Consider the following 22407-nt stretch of genomic DNA (forward strand, 5'->3'; position numbering starts at 1 on the left):
TAAAATTATTGCTAATGTATCTTTGTTGTTTTATGTATTAAATAGAGGCACATGTTTTCAATTAAATTTTGAAACATTTTGTGGGAGTGTGTTGAAGTGTCCCCTGCCATAGAATTTTGGGCTTCAATAATTTTATTAAAAAGAACAGGAGTACTTGTGGCACCTTAGAGACTAACAAATTTATTTCAGCATGAGCTTTCATGAGCTACAGCTCACTTCTTCGGATGCATAGAATGGAACACACAGACATGAGATATTTATACATACAGAGAACATGAAAAGGTGGAAGTATGCATACCAACAGGAAGAGTCTAATCAATTGAGATGAGCTATCATCAGGAGGAGAAAAAAAAACTTTTGAAGTGATAATTAAGATGACCCATAGAAGGTGTGAGGCCTCTTTGAAAATTACCATGCATGGGTCTTTCCAACAGTGCCAGGATAGGTGGATCGGATACATGAGCACATATATGGGAATGCTGATTTACAGCTAAGGAACAAAATTGTCCCACTAAACAGTTATTGCTCTCAGGCATTCTATTGAGCCAGTGCCAGAGAATTTTGCCAGGGAACAAATTGAACAACAAAGTAAAATGACAGATTTGTAAGACACCTGCTGTGCATTTGTACTAAGCAATGGGCACTTAATCGAATTAACAAAACTCTAGTAAATAGAAATGGGCCCAAACTAAAATCCCATGTTCAAATCCACTCTCCCCTCAAAATCTCATTCCACCCTGTAAAGGTAAATATCATGATAAGACATCCCTTCTGTGAGGGACAGAGGAGAAAAGGTATGCTGTACATATCCTTTTAACGTTTTTAATTTTTTGAGAAACATTCCTAATTATACACTGCACAGGTAATGTTAAAAACATAGAATATGTCATATCTCTTATCCCAAAGTCATCTGTTGATGGAGCTTATTCACTAAAATGACTCTTTTAGCCATAAGAAATGTATTTCTATTACAGTTCATTGTCTGTAGGAAAAGTTTGTAGTTCTTTAAGCATCCTGATGTGTGTTAACATCCATATTCTCTATTATCCGAACCCAGCTCCCACTAAAGCCAATAAATTCCACTGACTTCAGTTAGCATTAGACTGGCCCTTAATAGCATGCATTTGTTGCAGCATTATATTACAGTCAGTGAAGCGGGTCCACAATGTAAAGACCTGGATTTGGCATGATCTTTTGCTACAAACTCATTGGAAAGTGGTGGTGTCAGAGCACAGAATCCAGGCACCCAGATGGTGGGGGGGAAAGCCATCTTGCTTTTGCAATGTAGAGCAAGAGCCTGCATTCAGTACTGAGAAAAAGTTCCCATTGAAATCTTGGAGTTTTTCCAGAACAAGAAGAAAACTGTGGATTTTTTTCTACACAAGTTAAGCCCTGGCAATCCCACAGACTTTCTGTGGTCAAAAGTGTGCAAAAACTTTCCCTGAAAAGAGCCCTTCATTTGAAAGGTTGTAAAAATAAATGTAGTGAAATAAACTTTAAATGAGGAATAAGGTGTAGAAGATTTCTTGCTACAACATAAGCTGGCAGCTTTAACAAAGGTTCAATTCACGTTAACTTTTTTAAGTGATCTTTTCCTTTTTGTTTTTAAACAGGGACAAGGATGGTAAGCCCTGCATCTTTAAGAAAATTGCTGGAGTCTTGTAAAGATCTTTCTTTACTTGATGTGTCCTTCTGTTCACAAATTGATAATAGAGTTGTCCTAGAACTGAATGCCAGCTTTCCTAATGTGTTCATAAAAAAGAGTTTCACTCAGTGACTCACTACGTATGCTGCTATGGAATTCATTTGACAGTGTTGTTTCCTGTGAATTTGTGATTACATTTTTCTTCAAAAAAGAAATTAAAATCTTCCATAAAATAGAGGAGAAATGTTAACAATATTCATGAAATGAGTACATATTATGTATTTGGTGCGGAGCTCTTATTCTCCTGTACCTAGTAATTGTTTTCCCTTTGTTAATTGATGGCACTGCATGTGTTTAAATAGCCACATATGTGGCCTAAATTAGAGAAGATGAAGAAAACATATTCTTGATGCCCTTTTAAAGAAAATGTTATACAATAAGATACATTAAAATCCAGGTGAAAGTGAAGTTTTAACATTTAGCAATAGAGAAATGATGGGAGTTTTTCTGTCTTGTATGTTGTAGTGTTTTAGTTTTGGCCTGTGGCATAAGACCTTGTGATGTGGCCTGTAATGTGCTGTTTGAAAAATTGTTTAAGCTAGTGTAAGATCAGACTAGACTGAAAAGCCACTTTTTTTCTTTCCTTTTGTTGACAGTGATTGGTATCTATTTTAAAACTCTGATGTATCTGCTAAGAGGTTTTTTTCCCCCTTCAAATGGATGAAATGCGGCAATGTTTTACAGTCCAGCTTAACTGACACAACAGATAAATACAAAAACCCACCATATGAGTTTATAGCAGAAACTAAAAAGAGAAAATTACCTGCTTCCTCCTGTACTGGATATAAAATTTGTGTCAGATACTTATTGTCATAACTGATAACACATAGAAAACCCAAAAGCAATTTTCTTTTCAAATTTCTGTTATGTCAAGGTGTGTTGACTTGTGGTACATCTGCCTTTCTTATGAAGTACAATAATAGTGTTACTCAGGATAATGTATTAGAAACTCTTACTTAGCTGGATACATACCTACTATCAAGTTTAAAAACAAATATTTGGTGTTCAGTAAAATCATGATGAAAATGTTGAGTTTGTAAACCAAAGGCAATGTGATTTGGCTACGTACTCATTTATTCAGAAATGGGTTGTTGTTTTTTCACCAAAAGCAACAATATCTTTGATGATCTAAACTCTCTTAGCTGCTGTTAAGTCTTTGGAGGAGAGAGATGATGATGATAGTGGATGAATGGTTTTCTTCTACTTTTTGCACTTCTCTGAATGAGACTTTCTTTCCTCCGTGATGGCACCAATGCTATTGTGAATTGGTATTTCCATGTACTCATATTTGCATAACTTCTGTCTCTTTAGACAGTACTAGTGAACACAGACCCCCCCAGACATGATCTCTCATCTGGGATCAGCTCCATTATTGCCACCTTTATAGCAGATGCTGTACAATGTTTCTTCCTGTCCATTGGGAAAATAGGCATAACATTTTGCGTGGAAGAAGGCCATCACTATACTGAAGATCATCAGCAAAGAAAATTTAAACTGATACGGCAAATACCTGTCCACTGGAAGAGAAGTGCCTCAAAGCATCAATGAACCAGTGATCTCCATGGACCTAAATTAGCATTTCTGAACTCTTCACACCAATGCCAATGTTTTATAAATCATTTCGTGAAACAACTAAAGACCATTTTTCTGCTTTTATAAACCTCTATTCTGATTTAAATTGTACAGAATCTTGTAGAAAATCCCAAATCCAAAGAAAAGTGCACAGATGTCTGTCATTCACACACAGATGTCACCATGTGATTTTCAGCTAGGTGCCTCCATTCTATTTGTCTATCAGGGTACTGGCGCTACTTAGACATGTTTCAGTCTAGACATCTCTTCAACTGACAGATGTCTGCCCTAGAGTCGGTCTGTGCAAGATCTCATTTTATTTTGGGAGTGCTCACTTCTTTCAACAAAGTTTTTACTTTAAACTTATTTTAATATAATGTATTTACAATGTATTGAATAATGTCCAATGTATAATGTAAACTTATTTTAATGTATTGTATTTACAGTGTATTCATTGTAAATAAGAATTAAACATTTATGTCCCAGTTACAGGAGAACTCAAGTTCAGATTATGGGTGTTTACAGATATTGATGTTTTAAAATAAGTATTGTTTTTGTTGTGAAATTTCACTCCTCAGGGTGCATATGAATTTTTATCTTTCTTGTTCTTTAAAAAAAGCTTTTTGGCTTATGTTTATAATTATAACTAGAATTAGATTTGTTTAGTATAGATATAGTGGTATATTTTATGCCTTCCAAAGTACTAAAGTAAGTGATTAGTCTAGTCTTATTTCTGCACATAGGAATCTTTTAAAAGATAACGTGTAAAGGCTCAGGGGAGGTCGTCAGTCTTTTTTGCTTCATTATGAAGTATAAGGAAGGTCTGATTTGATTTTTGTTTTATTTCTGTTCTGTCTAAAGGATCTATTTCTGCTTATCCCTTACATTCAGATTTCAGCAAAAAGAACAGGAGTACTTGTGGCACCTTAAAGACTAACAAATTTATTTGAGCATAAGCTTTCGTTTCAGTTTGTGTCTGGAATACTCTGCGGTGACTGGAGATCTCGGATTATGTTATCACACTTTCTGATAAAATGGAACCTAATTAATTAAAGGGAAGTGATTTTTTTTCAGACTCTTTAAAACTTTTTGGGTTTGCTAACACGTATTTAACTTAAATAATTGAGAAATACCTGGGGAAAAGGACATCTTTGTTTACAATTTGATACCCTTACTCTTCAGTTAATGGCTGAAGCACATTTTTATATCTCCAAGAAGTCTTCCAGCAAAAAGAGGGGATACCAGACTTGGCATTCCTGATATTTCTAAGGTAAAAAGTGAAAAAACACTTTCAGGCCTTCTTTATACATCATACAAAAGCAAAAATAGGCTACAATCTCAATTTGAATTGATGTTACCTCTTAGGATTTTATTATTGATCATCTTATTAAAAGTTGTTCAGCAGATTTTTATTTTAGAGTATTTCTAAAACATTGAAATTGGGTATAGAGCCTGGTAAAGCTTTTCAACCAGCTAGCTACTGAGACCAATCTAGGAATTGCTATTATATTGTCACACTTGCATCATAATAGTTAACACTGTCAGCATTTCCATTGTAAAACATTATTTCACTACACCTGGGGACTGGAAAACACCTGGCATTCCTCTTTATCCAGAAATTGAGATCAACCTGATCAACAGTTGTGCAGACTTCCCATGCTACTTTGCCATTGTGGTTTGGGGCCTGTCTACATGACTGCTACTCTGGAATGAATTAGGGTGTTAATTTAAAGATGAATAGCTATTCCAGAACATATTTCTGACCTTACTGTGTGTGAAAGACCCATGCAACCAAGTGACGATGCAAACTTCTGTAAATGCTCAAACTAAACAAACTGGAAAACATAGAAAAGACTATATTTATCTTCTAGTTTGTCAGTTTGACATGTATGATTTCTATAACAATAGCAGAGATGTGATATTTAAGTTAAGTGTGTCCCTACAATCAGGAATATTAACTGTTGTAAAGTTGCAAAAACACAACTGTGTGATCCCATGACCCCCAGGCAGGGGCGGCTCTAGGATTTGTGCTGCCCCAAGCAGGGCGGCACGCCGCGGGGGGGCACTCTGGTGGTCGCCGGTCCCGCAGCTCCGGTGGACCTCCTGCAGACGTGCCTGCGGAGGGTCCGCTGGTCCCGTGGCTCCGGTGGACTTCCCGCAGGCATGCCTGCGGGAGGTCCACCGGAGCCGCCTGCCGCCCTCCCGCGGGACGCCGCCCCAAGCGTGCGCTTGGCGCGCTGGGGTCTGGAGCCAGCCCTGCCCCCAGGACCATTGGGTTTTAGTACATAAATAACTCAGTATAGATCTCTTAAAGGGTAACCATTCTGATCACTTCTGCAGGATCTTTAAGTCTACTAAAGATAAAATGTGGTGCTTGCTGCTAATACATAAGGTTTGTCATTTTGGTATGTGTATTCATTGCTACTCTTTTCCAGACATTAAGAAAACTTTGCTTTCAGATATACTCCAGCTCCATATTAGCATGCAAAAAGTGTTCCTATTTTAATGCACATGCAAATAACATAGTAAATACTTTAAAAATTTTCATAAGGAAGGTGGTTGGTTTTAGGACCTCGGTAATTTTACCATTGAGTTGAAACTTTTGAAACCATCTGTGTACTTGTGTTAGTTGTCATGAGAGCATGTGCATCATATGTTCTTTTATGAGGTGGAAATCATTAAAGATACACCTCAACTCTGCCATACATTTTACAATTTTTAAGAGAAATGTTACACCCATTTGATCTTTTTAAGGTTCTTAAGTTAATTGAAACACACTCTTAGGGTTGTGAGCTACTTAGTTTTTCTTTAAATATACATCTTATCTGAAATGCTGCCATCTTGTTCTGCTGTGAAAAATATAAAATTTAAGCTTTTAATTTGTATTTAATTTAAATTCCCATTGATTGTGTCACTAAGGGTGAAGAGGGAGCCTATTAATTTACACATCTTTGTTTGTGTCTAAATTTCTATCTATTTGCCAGAATTGATGTGTTTCTTTATAGATGGAGTGTAGGGAGGGAGAACAGCTGCATAAAACCTTGCCTCATTGGGTTTCTTTTAATCAGAATCCTAAGGGCTTAATGATTTCAATAATTACTTCTAAAACTAGCCACAGTTGTTAAATTAAATTGTAATAATTGTGTTACCTTGGGGTCCAGTCATGGAAAAGGACCGTGGAAGACCAAATGGGAAGAAATGTTGTTGTTCCACTTTGTGGGGAATGAGAGGGTCATTACCTTATTGCTCTACGGCTGGGGGGGGGGGCGGAAAATATGGCCAGTAGTAGATTCATCACTCTGAGAATCTACTGGTCAAACACCTTTCATGCCATGGAGGATCAAAACAGAAGCTGTGTTTGCTGCTGCTATCCTGAAGCTGCTGTTGAGCAGGTCCACTAGCACTTTGCAGTTTGTGGCAGAATTCCATCCCTACCACCATACAGAATCTCTTCACAAAGCTCATTTCTGCAAGAAGGAACCTGCTAGTCCGGAATGAACTGTTCCTCATTTCCTTGAATACAGCTAGCTCTGCGCTTCTTGGTAGTTTGCACTCTGGTCCCCTGTACCAGTCTGTCTCTATCTTATGGGTGAAAGAGATCTCTACTACTATGTAGATCATCATGATGGTAACACCTTTAAAGAGAGACAGACAGTGACACTGGATCTGTGGATCTGGCATAGTCCCTTTCATGGCTAGCTTTTTCTCTGTCTATTGCCTGAACTCATCCCCTGTCCCAAAGAAGTGTCTTTCTTCTGTTGCAATCACCATCTCTAAGCAGGCAAACTGACCACTGTAAGGTTCACAGGACCAAAATAGGAGAAGGGCTGAGAACTCCTTTTTCATCTCAACTAAACCCATCTATCCGCCTGCTGACCTCTGCCTTCCAGGAGGCCTTCTGGGACAAAAAAAGATCCTCTTTTCCCTTCACCCAATCTGCTCCTTCCTCAGGAGCCAGGAATGGGTAAAGATACCTTCTGTATATTTTAGGAGACTTAGAGTACCCTACACCCTTACTTTTGTCAAGAATGTACAAGCAAAGGTCCAGGAAGCAACACTATTCGCTCTACCCATTGTGGGTGAAGCAGGAGATTCTCTCTCACACTGAGCATCAGAAAAGATGCATCTTAAAGATCATAATGAGAACATAATTTGGTAACAAATTACATGTTTCCAGTATACTGCTCCGTAATGTGCTAAAAATTACCATAATTATGTTGTACAGTAGGGTCATAGTGTGTCTATATAATACGAAACTTAGGCCCAGGATTTAATATAGAAATCCTTATCTTTGTACACTAGTATTTTAAACCTGATTGTGCTTTGTATGTCTACCTTAAAAACCCACTAATGCGTCATTGAGAATTTTGAAAAGTATTGGATTTTGAGACATCATATTTTCAGTATTTGTTTCCTTGTATTTTTTACGAGAGGCATTTGTATAAAACAGGATAACCATTGCTCTGGGTCAACTTTTCTTGCTGCTTAACCTCCTATGAAATCACAGACATTTGTTACATTAGAAACATTCAGCTCATTGCAACCAGTGTAACCAAAGTGGTATCAGACTGAATTTGAGTTCAAATGGGAAAAAGGACATGAGGTGTATGGGTTGCCATCCTTTGCTGTAGTAGGATCTTTTGGGGGAGATGCTATGGGTTGAGCTATTGCCAATGAAAGGTCAGGGTTAATAAGCAGGGATATGTGGAGCAGCTGCCAATCTGTTTCCTCTTCCTTCAGTAGATGTTATCCTCTGTGAACCATTCTGCCTCCCCAGTTTTTCTTTCATCTTGATATGACAAATTTTTGCATGTAAGCCTTGTTTTGAAGTGACATAAGCTAAATTCAAAATAATAGCTTTATGATTGTGATTGCAAATTATTACCAACTCTCCACTGTCTAGTCACCTATGTAAAATGGTTGACAGTCTCAGCCTTGTTCCTACAGGTCAGGTGCCCACATCACAAAACCACTGTTATATATGGTATTAGGATGAGATCTGCAAAGGGATTTAAGCATCTAACTCCCATTGATTTCAATGGCAGTTAGGAGCCTAAATACTTGTGAGGATATGGGCCTTCATGGCTCTTCCCATTGACATTCTTGATAGGAAGGTCAAGGAATAAATGGACATGAAGACTAAACTCATCCTTAGTGGTGGTCCTTCCAGAACACAGCTGAGGCACAGCCAGTTGCCCAGGGAATGTGGGGAAACTTGCTGTGCATATTTATCCTGCTTTGTAGATAAAGAATTGCATCTTTGGGCTTTTGAAACCCAACATCTGAACTGAGCACTAATTCACTTTAAAAAAAAAAGCTTAAAATAATATTTGTGATGTAATATGATTTGTTCTATTTTCTTTTGCAGCATTAATATTTGAATAATGTTACAACATACTGTTTTAAGTGGACTAATTTATACAGAAAGTGGAAGAACCAGCAACACAGAACAGTCCTGAGATAAGACTGCTAACTCTGCTGAAAGCTCTTTTATACACATTAGCACAAATGAAACCCTTATGTAATAAGCAAGTGAAGGAGAAACAGCTAAGGTATAGAGGGATAATTGCTTATAAACATTGTCTTTTAGTGTTTTCCTTGCAACATGTAAAGCACATGCTGGTGGACTGCATGTGACTGTTCCACTTTTAAGATTCAGAAGTTCAAGAATGCTTTAAAAATATGTTTTAGATCTTGTATAACTTTTTTCAAAATACCCCGCTTCTTCCCCTAACCCCATATTCCATGCCCAAAAAAGTACTTGGAGACATATTTTTATTATTTTCATCCCAGAATGGTGATTTGTAGCCAATTTATAAAATACTATTGGGAATATGTGAGTGAGGTTCCATGCTAACTCCAGTTAGTTTTAATGGGAGTTACCTAGCAAAAAGACCCTGAATGCCCCCACAGAAAATAGACTCTTCAAAGTTTACATGGGAAAGGTTGACAGAAACTTAAGATATAGCTGTTTGAAAAAGCTGAGCAACACTGCAGGGATGCATTTTAAGGCCTCCAGCCTGCTCTTAGCAACATGAGCATGTGAGGCCAGAGTCCACTTACTGTGTAAAATTGGTGCTGGTGCAAGTGCAGTCAGTAATCCAAAGTACATAGTCATGTATTTCTGTATATTTCTAAGAACAGTTTTACACCCTAAAATTGTTTTCCATGCCACTAATTCAACAGTATTTACTTTCCTTCAGAGGACAAATTTCATCGAAGTGGGCTAATTATTTCTAGGATGACTAGCCCATCAACTAGGGCAGGGGTAGACAACCTATGGCACGTGTGCTGAAGGCGGCATGCGAGCTGATTTTCAGTGGCACTCACACTGCCTGGGTCCTGGCCACTGGTCCAGGGGGCTCTGCATTTTAATTTAATTTTAAATGAAGTTTCTTAAACATTTTAAAAACCTTATTTACTTTACATACAACAATAGTTTAGTTATATTATAGACTTATAGAAAGAGACCTTCTAAAAGCGTTAACATGTATTACTGGCACGCAAAACCTTAAATTAGAGTGAATAAATGAAGACTCAGCCCACAACTTCTGAAAGGTTGCCGACCCCTGAACTAGGGCATCTACCTTCTGCCTGAAGACCCTGTTTTTCATTTTGGGGTCCGCTTTTACTAGTACCAGTAGTCATCTCAGCATCTTCTGTATGTTTAACTTTTAATTTCATTGAGATTTGTGCATTTAAAAAATTTGCTTCCTTCCCTACCCCTCATATTGTGTTCCATTTCACTAATAATAAGTTGGATGCACTATATTCAATTTGTTTATTATTTTATTTGGCTTTGAGTATTGCAAGAATCTCTGGGCCTGATATGCAGCCTGCCAATAGCTCTGTTGTGCACAGGTTGAATTTATAATCTTAATACACAATTCATGGCCCATCTTCTGGCCTTTGCTCATGTGAATAATCCTTGCTCATACCATTGATATGGGCACTTTTCATGCAAGTAGAGATTACTCTTGAGCAAAGGTTAGAGTCATCAGCCCTATATTTTAAATGGCTTAATTTCGTCTGGTGAAGTCTTTTAATGCCTTATATTACTCGTTTGAAACTGGTTTGCTTTTGTTGTCAAGAGAAGTGAATTACATATTTACGCAATGATTGTTTTTGTTTAGTAAATTAAGTCTATTTTATCCTGACATCATTTTGGACCGGCTAATGTCTTAATACTATCAGATGCTGTACAATTGTATTTTATTTATTTCAACTTCTTTATATTGCTAATAGTTTCATCACTTTGATTTGTCAGTATCTGTTAATATACAGATGACAGAAGACATGGGTTAAAAAGAAGACATTTATTCTACTTGTAGTGTTTACCTTACTTTACAAAATTAATTCATTTCCTTTTGACTATGTATTGCAAAATACCAAGTGTGCATAAAATAAATAAATACAAATAAGAGGAAAATAATTTGCCGAAACTAATTAATTTTGAATATTGGATTAAAATGACAGAGAAATAAAACACTAATTATGACCTGGTGTTCTGAAGAACAATTTGAACGTATTCTTACCACTTTTCATTTTAAAAAAATTTCAGCTATTCCAGATGTTTTTAGATCCAGGATTGCCTGAGAGCTATATTGCCCTGTTGCTGAGGAAAAAAACATAAAATGGAATGTGGAGATTACAGTTCTAAGCATTCTTAGGCTTCCTTACAAGAAAAAGTAATTGTTGAAGTTCTTACACAGACAAAATGTAACAGCTGTTGCAGCTTGCATCTGCACTGTGACAGCATCATTCGTGTTAATGTATTCCTAAATCCCTTTAATTTACTTATGTAGAGAATATATATTTTAAAGAGTATTATGGAAGTTCAAATAAGTGTGATTTTTACTCAGGAGCTCAAAGTAGATTATCACAATGGGCCCTTCTGGCTTTGGAATCTGAGTTAGAGGACACAGTGCTAACCATAACTGTAGTCAAAGACAAATAGTGTTCATGAATCTAAATACAGTTTTGTTCTGGTCTATACCACCTGTTGACATGATGATGACCAACACTTATCTAACTCACAATCATATTGAAACACAATAAAATGATGTGATGAAGATTAGCCATTAACTCTAGTGGGAATTGAGGGTACCCACTGCCTCAAAGGAAGTGCTTAGCACCTTTCAGGATCACCATAATCCCTGGAATTAAAGCCTTGTCTATACTAGGCTTTGTTGCCAAGATTTCCCTGTTCCTGTCTTCTCCACCAGTGGGAGCAATGGTGAGTGTGCTAGTGCAGATAAGGTGCCAGTGGTCACTGGTGTTTTAACTTTAGTTTCGTACTTACTGTGAGCAGCTTTAGAGGACATGGTGCTTAAAATGCCTACTACTACCTGGAGCGCTGCCTACGCTTGCATTTCCACTGGAGGTGAATCACTGGTAGAAATGTGAAATTTAGAAGAAAAACAAACAAGCCCAGTGTAAACACAGCTACAGGATAGGGAGAGTAAGCTAGAGCTGGTCACGTTTTCGATCAAATGAAATTTCATTGAAATATACAGTTTCCTCAAAGCTGAAATGTTTTGTGAAGGTGTATCAGTTTTGACAAAGTTTACATCAGAAAGACAGAAACTGAGCAGGCCTGGTGGTTAGGGCACTGGCCTGCAAAGTGGGAGATGTCGGTTCAGGTCTCTGCTCTGCCTTACTCAGTGATCTGGAATGAAAAACTGCTCTGAAGCAGAGCAGGAACTTGAACTTGGAGCTCCCACATCCTAGGGCAGTGCAGTAAACACCAGGATGGACAGGGGCACACAACATACACACACAGTTTTGGTCAGAAAACGGAGATTCTGACAGGTCCATTTTCACTAAAACTTGAAAGGTTTTGCTTTTGTTCCAATGCAGAACAAAACCAAATTTGAAACCCCAAATGTTGCTGCAGAACAGAATCGTTGTCCTCTAGTCAACTCTAGAGCATGCCGTCACTTCCCATCCCCTTCCAAACATACCTTACAGTGAGTTCGCACATTTCTTTAATTCACCTGCTCCTGTTAATGGCTTAGGAAAGCATTAGTGTACGAACTGTTAAATATTGAGTTTAGAGTTGTATTCTTGTGTCTCTAAGGAAACTTCTTAAAACAACTATTCATCTCTAACAAAGCACAGAAGTGTTCAGCCTCACTTAGGTGCTTTTGTCTCACAACTTTGCCTCAGGCCAATGTCATTTCAAACATGCCAAAACTATCATCCAACACCCATCTTACTGCTGTTTCTGTTTCTAATTATAAGGAAACATAAATACAAGATTGAACCCTGCTTCTGCACATCTTGCTTGAACAAAACACCTGGTGATTGTAATGGGTGTTTTGCCTGGGTAAGGATGATGTTTGAGAACTTGGCTTCTTCCTCTCCTATTGTGATAGCCTATTTCTGAATATTTCTTTTATGTACAGTATTGAGAAATCAGCACATGTACATGAAAGTTGTTGGTGTTTCTATATTTCTTTATATGGTGTGAGTGATAACAGAAACTGTGTGACAGCGGCAGAGCCAGACTAACCTATTTAAAACATTGTAATTGTTTTTAATTCCTGATGGGTTGCAGCACCATTCCTTAAATATTTAGTATAAATGTGAAAGTAATGGCAATGTGCATCTCAGTGCTGGGTCCTTTATATTCTATCCATCTAGAAGGATGGATGAATGAATTTGAAACAATTTTAATTTACCCTTGTACTTTCATATAAAATTGGCAACCTTATTTGAACTCATTTTATAAATAGAAAAAACAATAGATTTGATACAACACGTTGGAGCTGTTGGTACACATAGTCTATGATGGCATGATTGATATTATCTGGCAATTTCTGTTCTAAGTATGTTTAATATTTTTCCACAGTACACAAGAACTAGGCAATCAAAATTATTTAACATTTGAACCCTGTGATATATGAAATGGCCATGCAGTGTTAAGCAGCCAAATTCCTGTAAGAGTAAAATAACTAAGGTTTTACCCACATTTCAAGTACCACTATATTTTTGTAATGAGGCTGTGACTCTCTCATCTGATGCAGTTACACAAACTCAACATGAGTTGTATTTACACTTCATCCTTTTTGCCTCACAACAATGGATCAGCCATATTTATGCCTCCACACCTACCACGCTGCCTAATGTGCTTTGCGGGGAAAAGTAACCACCTAGTTCCTTAGTTGGGGATTGTTTACATGTCCTTCAGGCCCTCTGAATGATATCAGCAGTATATGATATCAGCAATGAATACTGCCATGTCACACCTTAGAGTGCTGGGATGAAGGATAAGCAGCCAAACTAAATACACAGGTAACTCAGGAAGTCCTGTCTCTGCTTCAGAAAGTCAGTATGCTGAATCATTTCCTGGCAGAGAAGCACCCTCTTGCCTTCCTAGGCCTTTGACAAAGTGAAAACATTGTTAGCTATCATGTTTGCTATGTGAATTTTAGCCACATTGTGTGTGGACCGAAATTTATTTAGCACCAACCATGCAACTAACCGTTTAGGAGTTAAGGGCCTGATTCAAAGCCCTCTGCAGTCAATGGACTTGACTTCCATGGACTTTGGGTCAGGTCCTAATTTAAAAGCCGTAGTGTGAACAAGCCCTAATTTAAATAAACTGTCCATAAAGAGCGCACTAACTTGGCAAAGAGACATTGGGTATTCTGGAAAAGACATTTGGTTTTTCTGACATTTGTATCCATTGGCAATTTAATTTATTATTTTTGTAGTTGCATTTTTAACATAGGAACCCTGTTACTAAAGGATGAAAAACACCTTTGACTACATGCACAAAGGGACTTGGGTGTTCAACTGCCACTTTAGACACCTAAATCCAACATTTTGGCACCAATGAGATCCTCAAAATCCTTACCTGGCTACTACTTAATTCTAGATACATAAAATCTCTAGGTGCCTGAGTTTCTGCCAGTAAGTATATGCACCACTCCCTCAGTTTAGGCACCCAGGCACCAGTAGCGTAGCTAGGAGGGAGGGGGGCAGGGGCCACTCTCCCACTGAGCACAAGTGGCACCTATCTCACACCTAAACCCCACTGAGATCCTCAACTAGGTATCTTCCCACCTATCAACTTGCAAGCAGGGCCTTCTCCAGTAAACTCACACAGAACAGGTCAGGGGAGGAAGCAGGGGTGTACCTTATGTAACCTTCAGCCCAATGGTTAGGTACTCACCCAGAAGGTAGAAGACTAGGGTTCATTCTCCTCCCCTGAGGTGGAGACAGGATTTTTTAATTTAGCTTTCCCACCTGTCTGAAAGTTCCCTAACTACTGAGCTATAGCGTCATTCTCTCTCTCTGTCTCAAGTCTTATTTAACAATTTATATGTACTGGAACAGCTACAACAAGAAGATTGAGAGAGACCCACACCTGAATATGCCAAACTCAGTGGCTGGGTCCTCACCTGAGAGTTCAAATCTCTTCTCCATATCAAGTAAAGGGGGGGAAGGGGTAATTGAGTCCAGATCTCCTGCATTCTGGGGAGTGCACTAACCACTGGACTAAAATGTATAAAGTGAGTCCTCCTTCCAGCATTTCTTAAAAAAACAGCTTTGGTGTCTAACTCTAGGAGACTCTTTGCAGCTGAGAATCTCAAAGAGATAGATGCTACATCTAGCCCAGACTTAAGTGACTAACTCCCTGAGTGGGCAGGTTGTAGGCCAGACCACTCTCTTCAGCATTTCCTATTGGCCACTCCCTGCTCAGTTTCCTAGCATTTGTGGCCTGTTAAACCCAGGACAGAGGGCTGGACTCAATGACCTTTCAGGGTCCCTTCCAGTTCTATGAGATAGGTATATCTCCATATATCATTATTATATTATATCATTCTTAGGTACCTAAATCTCTCCCTTCCCCCCTGCAGAATTGGTGCCGCAGAGCTCCTGGCCACCACTAGGGGCTACTGGAGCTCTCCAGCTCACAAATACAAGACACTGCCAGGGGGAGGAGGAGCTGGAGCAGTGATGAGCAAACTTTTTGGCCCGAGGGCCACGTCAGGGTTGCAAAACTGTATGGAGGGCTGGGTAAGGAAAGCTGTGCCTCCCCAAACAGCCTGGCCCCTGCCCCCTCCCACTTCCCATCCCCTGACCACCCCCTCCTGGGACACCCGTCCCCGTCCCCTGCCTGCTCCAACCCCTAGCCACACCACCGGCCCCTGACAGGACCCCCTCAGGACTCCCACACTTATCCAACCCCCCCTTCTCCCTGTCCCCTGACTGCCCCCCAGGACCCCGTGCCCCTTATCCAACCCCCCAGCCCTGGCCCCCTTACCATGCCACTTAGAGCAGCATGTCTGGCAGCTGCACCGCTCGGCCAGAGCCAGACACGCTGCCGTGCTGCCCTGCAGGAGCACGCAGCTCCACGGCCCAGAGTGCTGCTCACATGGCGGCGTAGCTGCAGGGGAGGGAGGACAGCAGGGGAGGGGCCGGGGGCTAGCCTCTCCATCCAGGAGCACAATGACTGGGCAGGACGGTCCCATGGGCTTGTTGTAGTTTGCCCACCTTGGAGCTGGAGGGTTCCCAGCAGCTGCAGTTCCCAGCATGTCCTGAAAGGAGGCAGCATGCAGAAAACACTGTACAACCCCGAGACCCAACATCAGGATGTTTCTCTGGATTCCTGGGGTCTGGGTATAAGGGGTGCAGGTATCTGGGCTGGGAGATGCCCCGTGGCTGGGCTCTGGGGGTGTGTACAGTGTCTAGGCTAGGGGGTGTTATGGGGGATAGGAAGTGTGGGTGTCTGGGCTGAGGGGTTACCTTGTGGCTGGGCTCTGGAGGGCTATGGGGAATTGGTGTCTGAGGCCTTGTCTACACTACAGGACTATTTCGAATCTACTTAAGTCGAATTTGTGGATTCGACCTTAATAAGTCGAATTTGTGTATCCATACTAAATACACAAATTCGAACTTCTGAGTCCACATTCACGGGGCGCCGGCGGGAAATCTGTTCGCGCCCTTGTCTGGTCGGTTACAGCGCGGACGCCACAGCACTGTGAGCATGGAGCCCGCTGCGATCATCGCTGCACTTATGGCCGTTGTCAACTCCTCGCATCTTATCGTCTACCTCTTCCACAGTCAGCTGCTGAGAAACCGGGCGAGGAGGCTCCGGCAGCGCGGTGAGGAGAGTGGCGCAGACCTCTCACAAAGCAGGGTACGCCGGGCAGTGGAGATCATGGTGGCAATGGGTCACGTTCATGGTGTGGAACGGTGATTCTGGGCCCGGGAAACAAGCACAGACTGGTGGGACCGCATAGTGCTGCAGGTCTGGGATGACACAGAGTGGCTGCGAAACTTCAGGATGCGTAAGGGCACTTTCCTTGAACTGTGTGACTTGCTGTCCCCTGCCCTGAAGCGCCAGGACACACGGATGCGAGCAGCCCTGAGTGTGCAGAAGCGAGTGGCCATAGCCCTCTGGAAACTTGCCACGCCAGACAGCTACCGGTCAGTAGCGAACCACTTTGGCGTGGGCAAATCTACTGTGGGGATTGCTGTCATTCAAGTAGCCCACGCAATCGTTGAGCAACTGCTCTCAAAGGTGGTGACTCTCGGAAATGTCCAGGTCATCATAGATGGCTTCGCCGCGATGGGATTCCCAAACTGCGGTGGGGCTATAGATGGGACTCACATCCCTATCCTGGCACCAGCCCACCAGGCCAGCGAGTACATTAACCGAAAGGGCTACTTTTCAATAGTGCTGCAAGCTGTGGTGGACCATAGGGGACGTTTTACCAACATCAACGTCGGGTGGGCGGGCAAGGTTCATGACGCGCGTGTGTTCAGGAACTCTGGTCTGTTTAGACGCCTCCAGGCAGGTACTTTCTTCCCGGACCACAAAATAACGGTTGGGGATGTGCAGATGCCTACAGTGATCCTCGGGGACCCAGCCTACCCGCTAATGCCCTGGCTCATGAAGCCCTATACAGGTGCCTTGGACAGTGAGAAGGAAGTCTTCAACTACCGGCTGAGCAAGTGCAGAATGGTGGTGGAGTGTGCTTTCGGACGTCTCAAGGGGAGATGGCGGAGCTTACTGACTCGCTCGGACATCAGCGAAAAGAATATCCCCGTAGTTATTGCTGCTTGCTGTGTGCTCCACAATCTCTGTGAGAGCAAGGGCGAGACCTTTTTGGCCGCTTGGGAGGTTGAGGCAAATCGCCTGGCTGCTGTTTACGATCAGCCAGACACCCGTGCCGAGAGAATATCCCAGCGGGAAGCGATGTGCATCAGGGAGGCTTTGAAAGCGAGTTTCCTCGCAGAGCAGGGTAACCTGTGACTGTCCACTTGATTTTAAGAGAGCCTGATCACAAACCAAGTTTCCCCCACTTCCAAAGGACGTTTTAAAACTAAGGACATGTTTCAGTAATTAATAATAAATCTTTCGTTGACTTTGCATTTCTGTTTCTTGGTTGAAACATGGAAGCATTCTGTGCTGGGTAAGGTGTGCACTGATGTACAGACCGCTTGTCCAAAAGAGGACGGACAGCCTCCTGCTCCTACATAGGTCTGCGGGGTGGGGGACGGTTTACGGTGGTTGTGCATGTAGGGGAGGTTGCAGGAATGGGTGGGTTTGCAGGAAGGGGCGAGGGTGCCGTCTTTGGATAGGGGTTAACATGACGTCTGTGGGTTTGGGCGTTGGAAGGGTGAGGGTGTGGGGAAGGGTGAGTATCTGCCCCTGGATGAGGGCTCTTTTTGGGGCTCAGGGCACCGGGGAGGATTGTGGCTACGGTCCAAGTGCATGTGAAGGGAAGCCTGCCTTTACATTCGGGGATGGCAGGCACCAGGACCCTGGACAAGCATACACATCAAGGAAAGACCCGGGGCAGCATACACCACACAGACTGTCCCTGGTGCCTAGTGACTGCAGTCTGTGTGTGCCCTGCAGTTGACCCTGCACCCAAGTCTGTACCATGGCACTGTGGGCTATGCACTGAAATTACAATTCCCCCCCCCACACACACACCAACAGAAAGTCTTCTGACACCAGAAACGTGACGGAAACAGTGAGTAACACCAAACCGCTTTTAATAATGTAGTACACAGTGGGGGGTTTAAACTTGGAGTTGGGACTGGTTGATGCTGTAAGGAAAGAGCTTGTACAAATTTACAGCGCGAGAGTTGTCTCGAACATTATCAGTCTGCTGCGGTGCAGGGACAGTTCTCACGGCCCCAACCGCCCCTCCTTCTTGTAACTTTGGGTGAGGGGGGGACAGGACTTCTTGGCGTTGGAGGGCGGTTGCAGATGCACTGCAGGGGGGCTCTCTCCTCCTGCCTGCGGTCTTGCAGAACATCTACAAGGCGCTGGAGCGTGTCCGTTTGCTCCCTCATTAGACCAAGCAGCGTTTGAGTCGCCTGCTGGTCTTCCTGCCGCCACCTATCCTCCCGTTCCAGGTGTGTGCGATGCTGCTGACACAGGGTCTCCCTCCACTGTCTCTGCTCTGCCGCCTCCGCTCTGGAGCAGGCCATCAGTTCCTGGAACATGTCGTCCCTAGTCTTTTTCTTTCGGCGTCTAATCTGAGCCAGCCTCTGCGAGGGGGATGCCGGGGCAGTCCGGGAAGGAGCCGAAGCTGTGTGATGCGAAAAAGTAGGTGATTTCCTTGAACACATACATGTTTGCCAACAGTAAACACAGTCTAGTCAGTTTCAGTTAACAAGACCAAAGAGGGAACCAAGTCTCAGGAGATCTCAGAACTAGTCCAAGATTTCGGAATACGCTCTCATTGGTGGCGCCATTGCACTGGATAGCGCACAAGCGAGGAGAGACAGCTGCATCCCTCTTGCACAAAGTCCTGGTAAGCCTTACAGTACATACTGCTTATCAGTTAGTGGTTAGCTGTGCTCTCCTGCTAAAGGCAATGTGCAAAGCAGAAAAGATGACCCTTTTGCAGCCCCTCCTGCCAGTGCACGGGAAAGATCACTGTATGCTTTTCCTCTGTGGCCTCCAACACGTGGCTGTTAAGCGAGGGTCATTCTTATGCAAAGTAAAAGTCTGTTAAGCGAGGGTCATTCTTATGCAAAGTAAAAGTCTGTTAAGCGAGGGTCATTCTTATGCAAAGTAAAAGTCTACCATTCACAATAGTAACAGTACACTAATTCCCCTAATTAGATGCAGCACTTCCAGAACGACATTACCCTGAGGTGTGTCAGGCGGACTCAGAGAGAGCAGATGCTAACAGAAGCCCTGCACAGACCAGGACCATACGCTGCCATGCTTGTAGAGGCGATGCTTCCCCTTTACCTTAGGATGGCCTGGCGCGGAAGAGTGTGCTTCCACGGAGCACCCAATAAGGCACCTCTCCCAAGGAACCTCCTGCTGAGGCTTTTCCAGCTGCTCTCTGAGAGCTTTTTTGAACTGTCCCCAGAGGATTATTGCTCGATTCCTATATGTGTAGACCTACTTTTTGTATAGTTTGATATTTAAAAATTTTTATATAGTATTTCTATTTTTTATATATATACCTGTTTCTTAAAAAATAAATGTTTCCCTGTTTGTAGCACTTACCGCCTGATCCTTCCCCTGATTCCGAGTCCGGGTTAACGGGCGGGGACGGTTGGTAGGGGATCTCTGTGAGGGTGATGAAGAGATCCTGGCTGTCAGGGAAAGCGGGAGTGGGTTCGATGTCGCCTGCGCCGTCCTCAAAAGACCCTTCCTCATCTTCCCCATCGGCGAACATGGAGGAGGAACTGTCCCGGTACACTATTCCGTCCTCGGAGTCCACCGTCACTGGTGGGGCAGTGGTGGCAGACCCACCTAGAATGGCATGCAGTGCCTCGTAGAAGCGGCATGTCTGGGGCTGGGCTCCGGAGCGTCCGTTTGCCGCTCTGACTTTTTGATACCCTTGTCTTAGGTCCTTCACTTTCACGTGGCACTGCATCACATCCCGGCTGTATCTTTTCTCTTTCATGGCTTTAGAGACCTTCGAAGGTCTTCGCGTTCCGCTTGCTGGAGCGCAGCTCCGAGAGCACAGACTCCTCGCCCCACACAGCGATCAGATCCATGACTTCCCTGTCAGTCCATGCTGGGGACCTCTTTCTATTCTGGGATTGCCCAGACTCCTCTGCTGGAGAGCTCTGCATCGTTGCAGGTGCTGCGGAGCTCGCCCCGATGTGCAACCAGAACGTCAGATTCAAACCGCCCAGACAGGAAAATGAATTCAAATTTTCGCGGGTCATTTCCTGTGTGGCTGGCCAGAGAATCCAAGCTCGGACTGCTGTCCAGAGCGTCAACAGAGTGGTGCACTGTGGGATAGCTCCCGGAGCTACTAAGTTCGATTAGCATCCACACCAAGCCTAATTCAAGCTAGCCATGTCGAATTTAGCGTTACTCCACCTGCCGGGGTGGAGTACCAAATTCGAACTAAAGAGCCCTCTAGTTCGAATTAAATGGCTTCCTGGTGTGGACGGTTGAGCGGTTAGTTCGAATTAACGCTGATAAATTCGAATTAAAGTCCTAGTGTAGACCAGGCCTGAGATGGGGGGTGCCTGAGTGCCTAAACTGAGGGAGCCCCTGAGTCAGTACTGAAAATGGTTGTTTGTGGTCTACATTAGCACTTAATACAGTTTCAGAAAGTGTGATTGGTGTAAGCAACTGTCAATCTTGCTTCACTAAACAGTATTGAATATAGTTGTCTGGTCTACACTATCACATTTCAACACCTGTTCAAGGGGCTCTATTGCTGAAAGCGGTTCCAGTTCCTAGCATATACAGGAGTGAAATGTCAGAGAGCTAAACTGTATTTGTAGCCATGTCAGTCCAGGAGCTCTGTGTGGCTCGAAAACATGTCTCTCTCACCAACAGAAGTTGGTCCAATAAAAGATATTACCTCACCCACCGTCTCTCTCTCTCGAGAGCGCTAACCTGTTGAATATGGCATTTTGAAAATAGTTAAGCTTAACATTTCACTGGGGTAGGTAAACTATAGTACAGAAAACTTTTTAAGATACAATATTCCTAGCTGAGATAAATACATTTCATTATGATTTTGTTTATGTTAATAAATTCCCTCAAGTATTCATGAAATGTTTGTATACAACATTATCTGACCGAGCTACTGGGATAACTGAGGCTCAACATGTGCTGTTTGCAGTACTGGTGTATTTTTCTTTTCTATATATTTTATTGATTCTGATGTGGTGGTATAATTATTTAGGGTGACTTGCAATTACCTAACAACCATGCCTTCTATAAGGTGTACAGCAGTACCCTATACAAAGCATAGGCCAGTTTATTTTCTATGGATTGCATACCTAAAAATTATATGAACGGGTTAGTAGTTAGAATTAGAGACTGTTAATTGGAAGATCTAGAGGGTTATATTGCTGACTCTCCTGCTCCTGGCTTTGCTGTGTAACCTCTGGGCAAATTGCTAAATCACTGCGACTCAGATTCCCTATCTGTGAAATGGGGAAATATTGATCATATCTTCTAGTAGTGTCATTAAGCTTAACTGTGAAGTTCTCAGATTAAGTATGCTATACCAGAACACTGCATAATAATTGTTTTACTATCTGTATTAGCCAAGGAAAAGAAAAGATTTAAGATACTGTAAATGTAGGCACTGATTAAATCTTCAGAGCTGCATTGCAGGTATCTGTTTGTTTCTTTATATTTGCCCCTTCTACTTTTTAATAATTTAATCACAGGGGAGGGGCCATCAGCGGCCTTCAAGTTAAACTTTAACCCCAGGCATTCTGCTGTTCTCAAATAAACACAGGCCTTCACATCCCTGTGTCTCCCTCATTAAAGATGGTAGATCTCCAGAAAACAGGCACAGTTTGAGAATAATTAATAATTTGTCAAAGGAGTGAGTATTCTTCGTATTCTGTCACGTGATAGCAAGAAGGAAATCTTATGCTGAAATACAGACCTCTTTTGAGTCTTCTCAGATAGGTGGTCATTAGGGAGCTGGCCAGATACAAGCACCTTCACACATCTTGCAATCCAATCAAGAGTCCAAATACAAACTCCCCTAACCAGAGATATCATATAGATTTATGGCCCCTGCATGGAGGAGTTTAGGCCCATGCACCAATTAATAGATTACATTCATCCATATATGCAGTTTATCTGTGACAAATATCCTACCCATATTTTTTAATGTTAATAGCAAATCATCCGAGTAACTTTAATGGAAGTT

The 22407-nt window shown here is 42.2% G+C and overlaps 1 protein-coding gene across 7 annotated transcripts in view; it reads left to right on the forward strand.

Moving 5' to 3' along the window:
• The window catches only part of FBXL4 (F-box and leucine rich repeat protein 4), a 100553-nt gene extending 90952 nt beyond the window's left edge, over positions 1-9601 (forward strand). For 5 of the 7 annotated variants that reach the window (XM_039529073.1, XM_039529069.1, XM_039529072.1 and 2 more), the window contains exon 9: positions 1614-3779. In XM_039529073.1, coding sequence (XP_039385007.1) covers positions 1614-1777 — 164 coding nt within the window. In that variant the 3' untranslated portion in view covers positions 1778-3779. Of the gene's footprint in view, positions 1-1613; positions 3780-8645 lie in introns of those variants that run through there. The other 2 variants (XM_039529075.1, XM_039529076.1) reach the window with 2 other exon arrangements.
• Positions 9602-22407: the final 12806 nt, after the last annotated feature.

Source organism: Mauremys reevesii, linkage group 3, assembly GCF_016161935.1.
Source record: "Mauremys reevesii isolate NIE-2019 linkage group 3, ASM1616193v1, whole genome shotgun sequence".
Classification (NCBI taxonomy): Eukaryota; Metazoa; Chordata; order Testudines; family Geoemydidae; genus Mauremys; species Mauremys reevesii.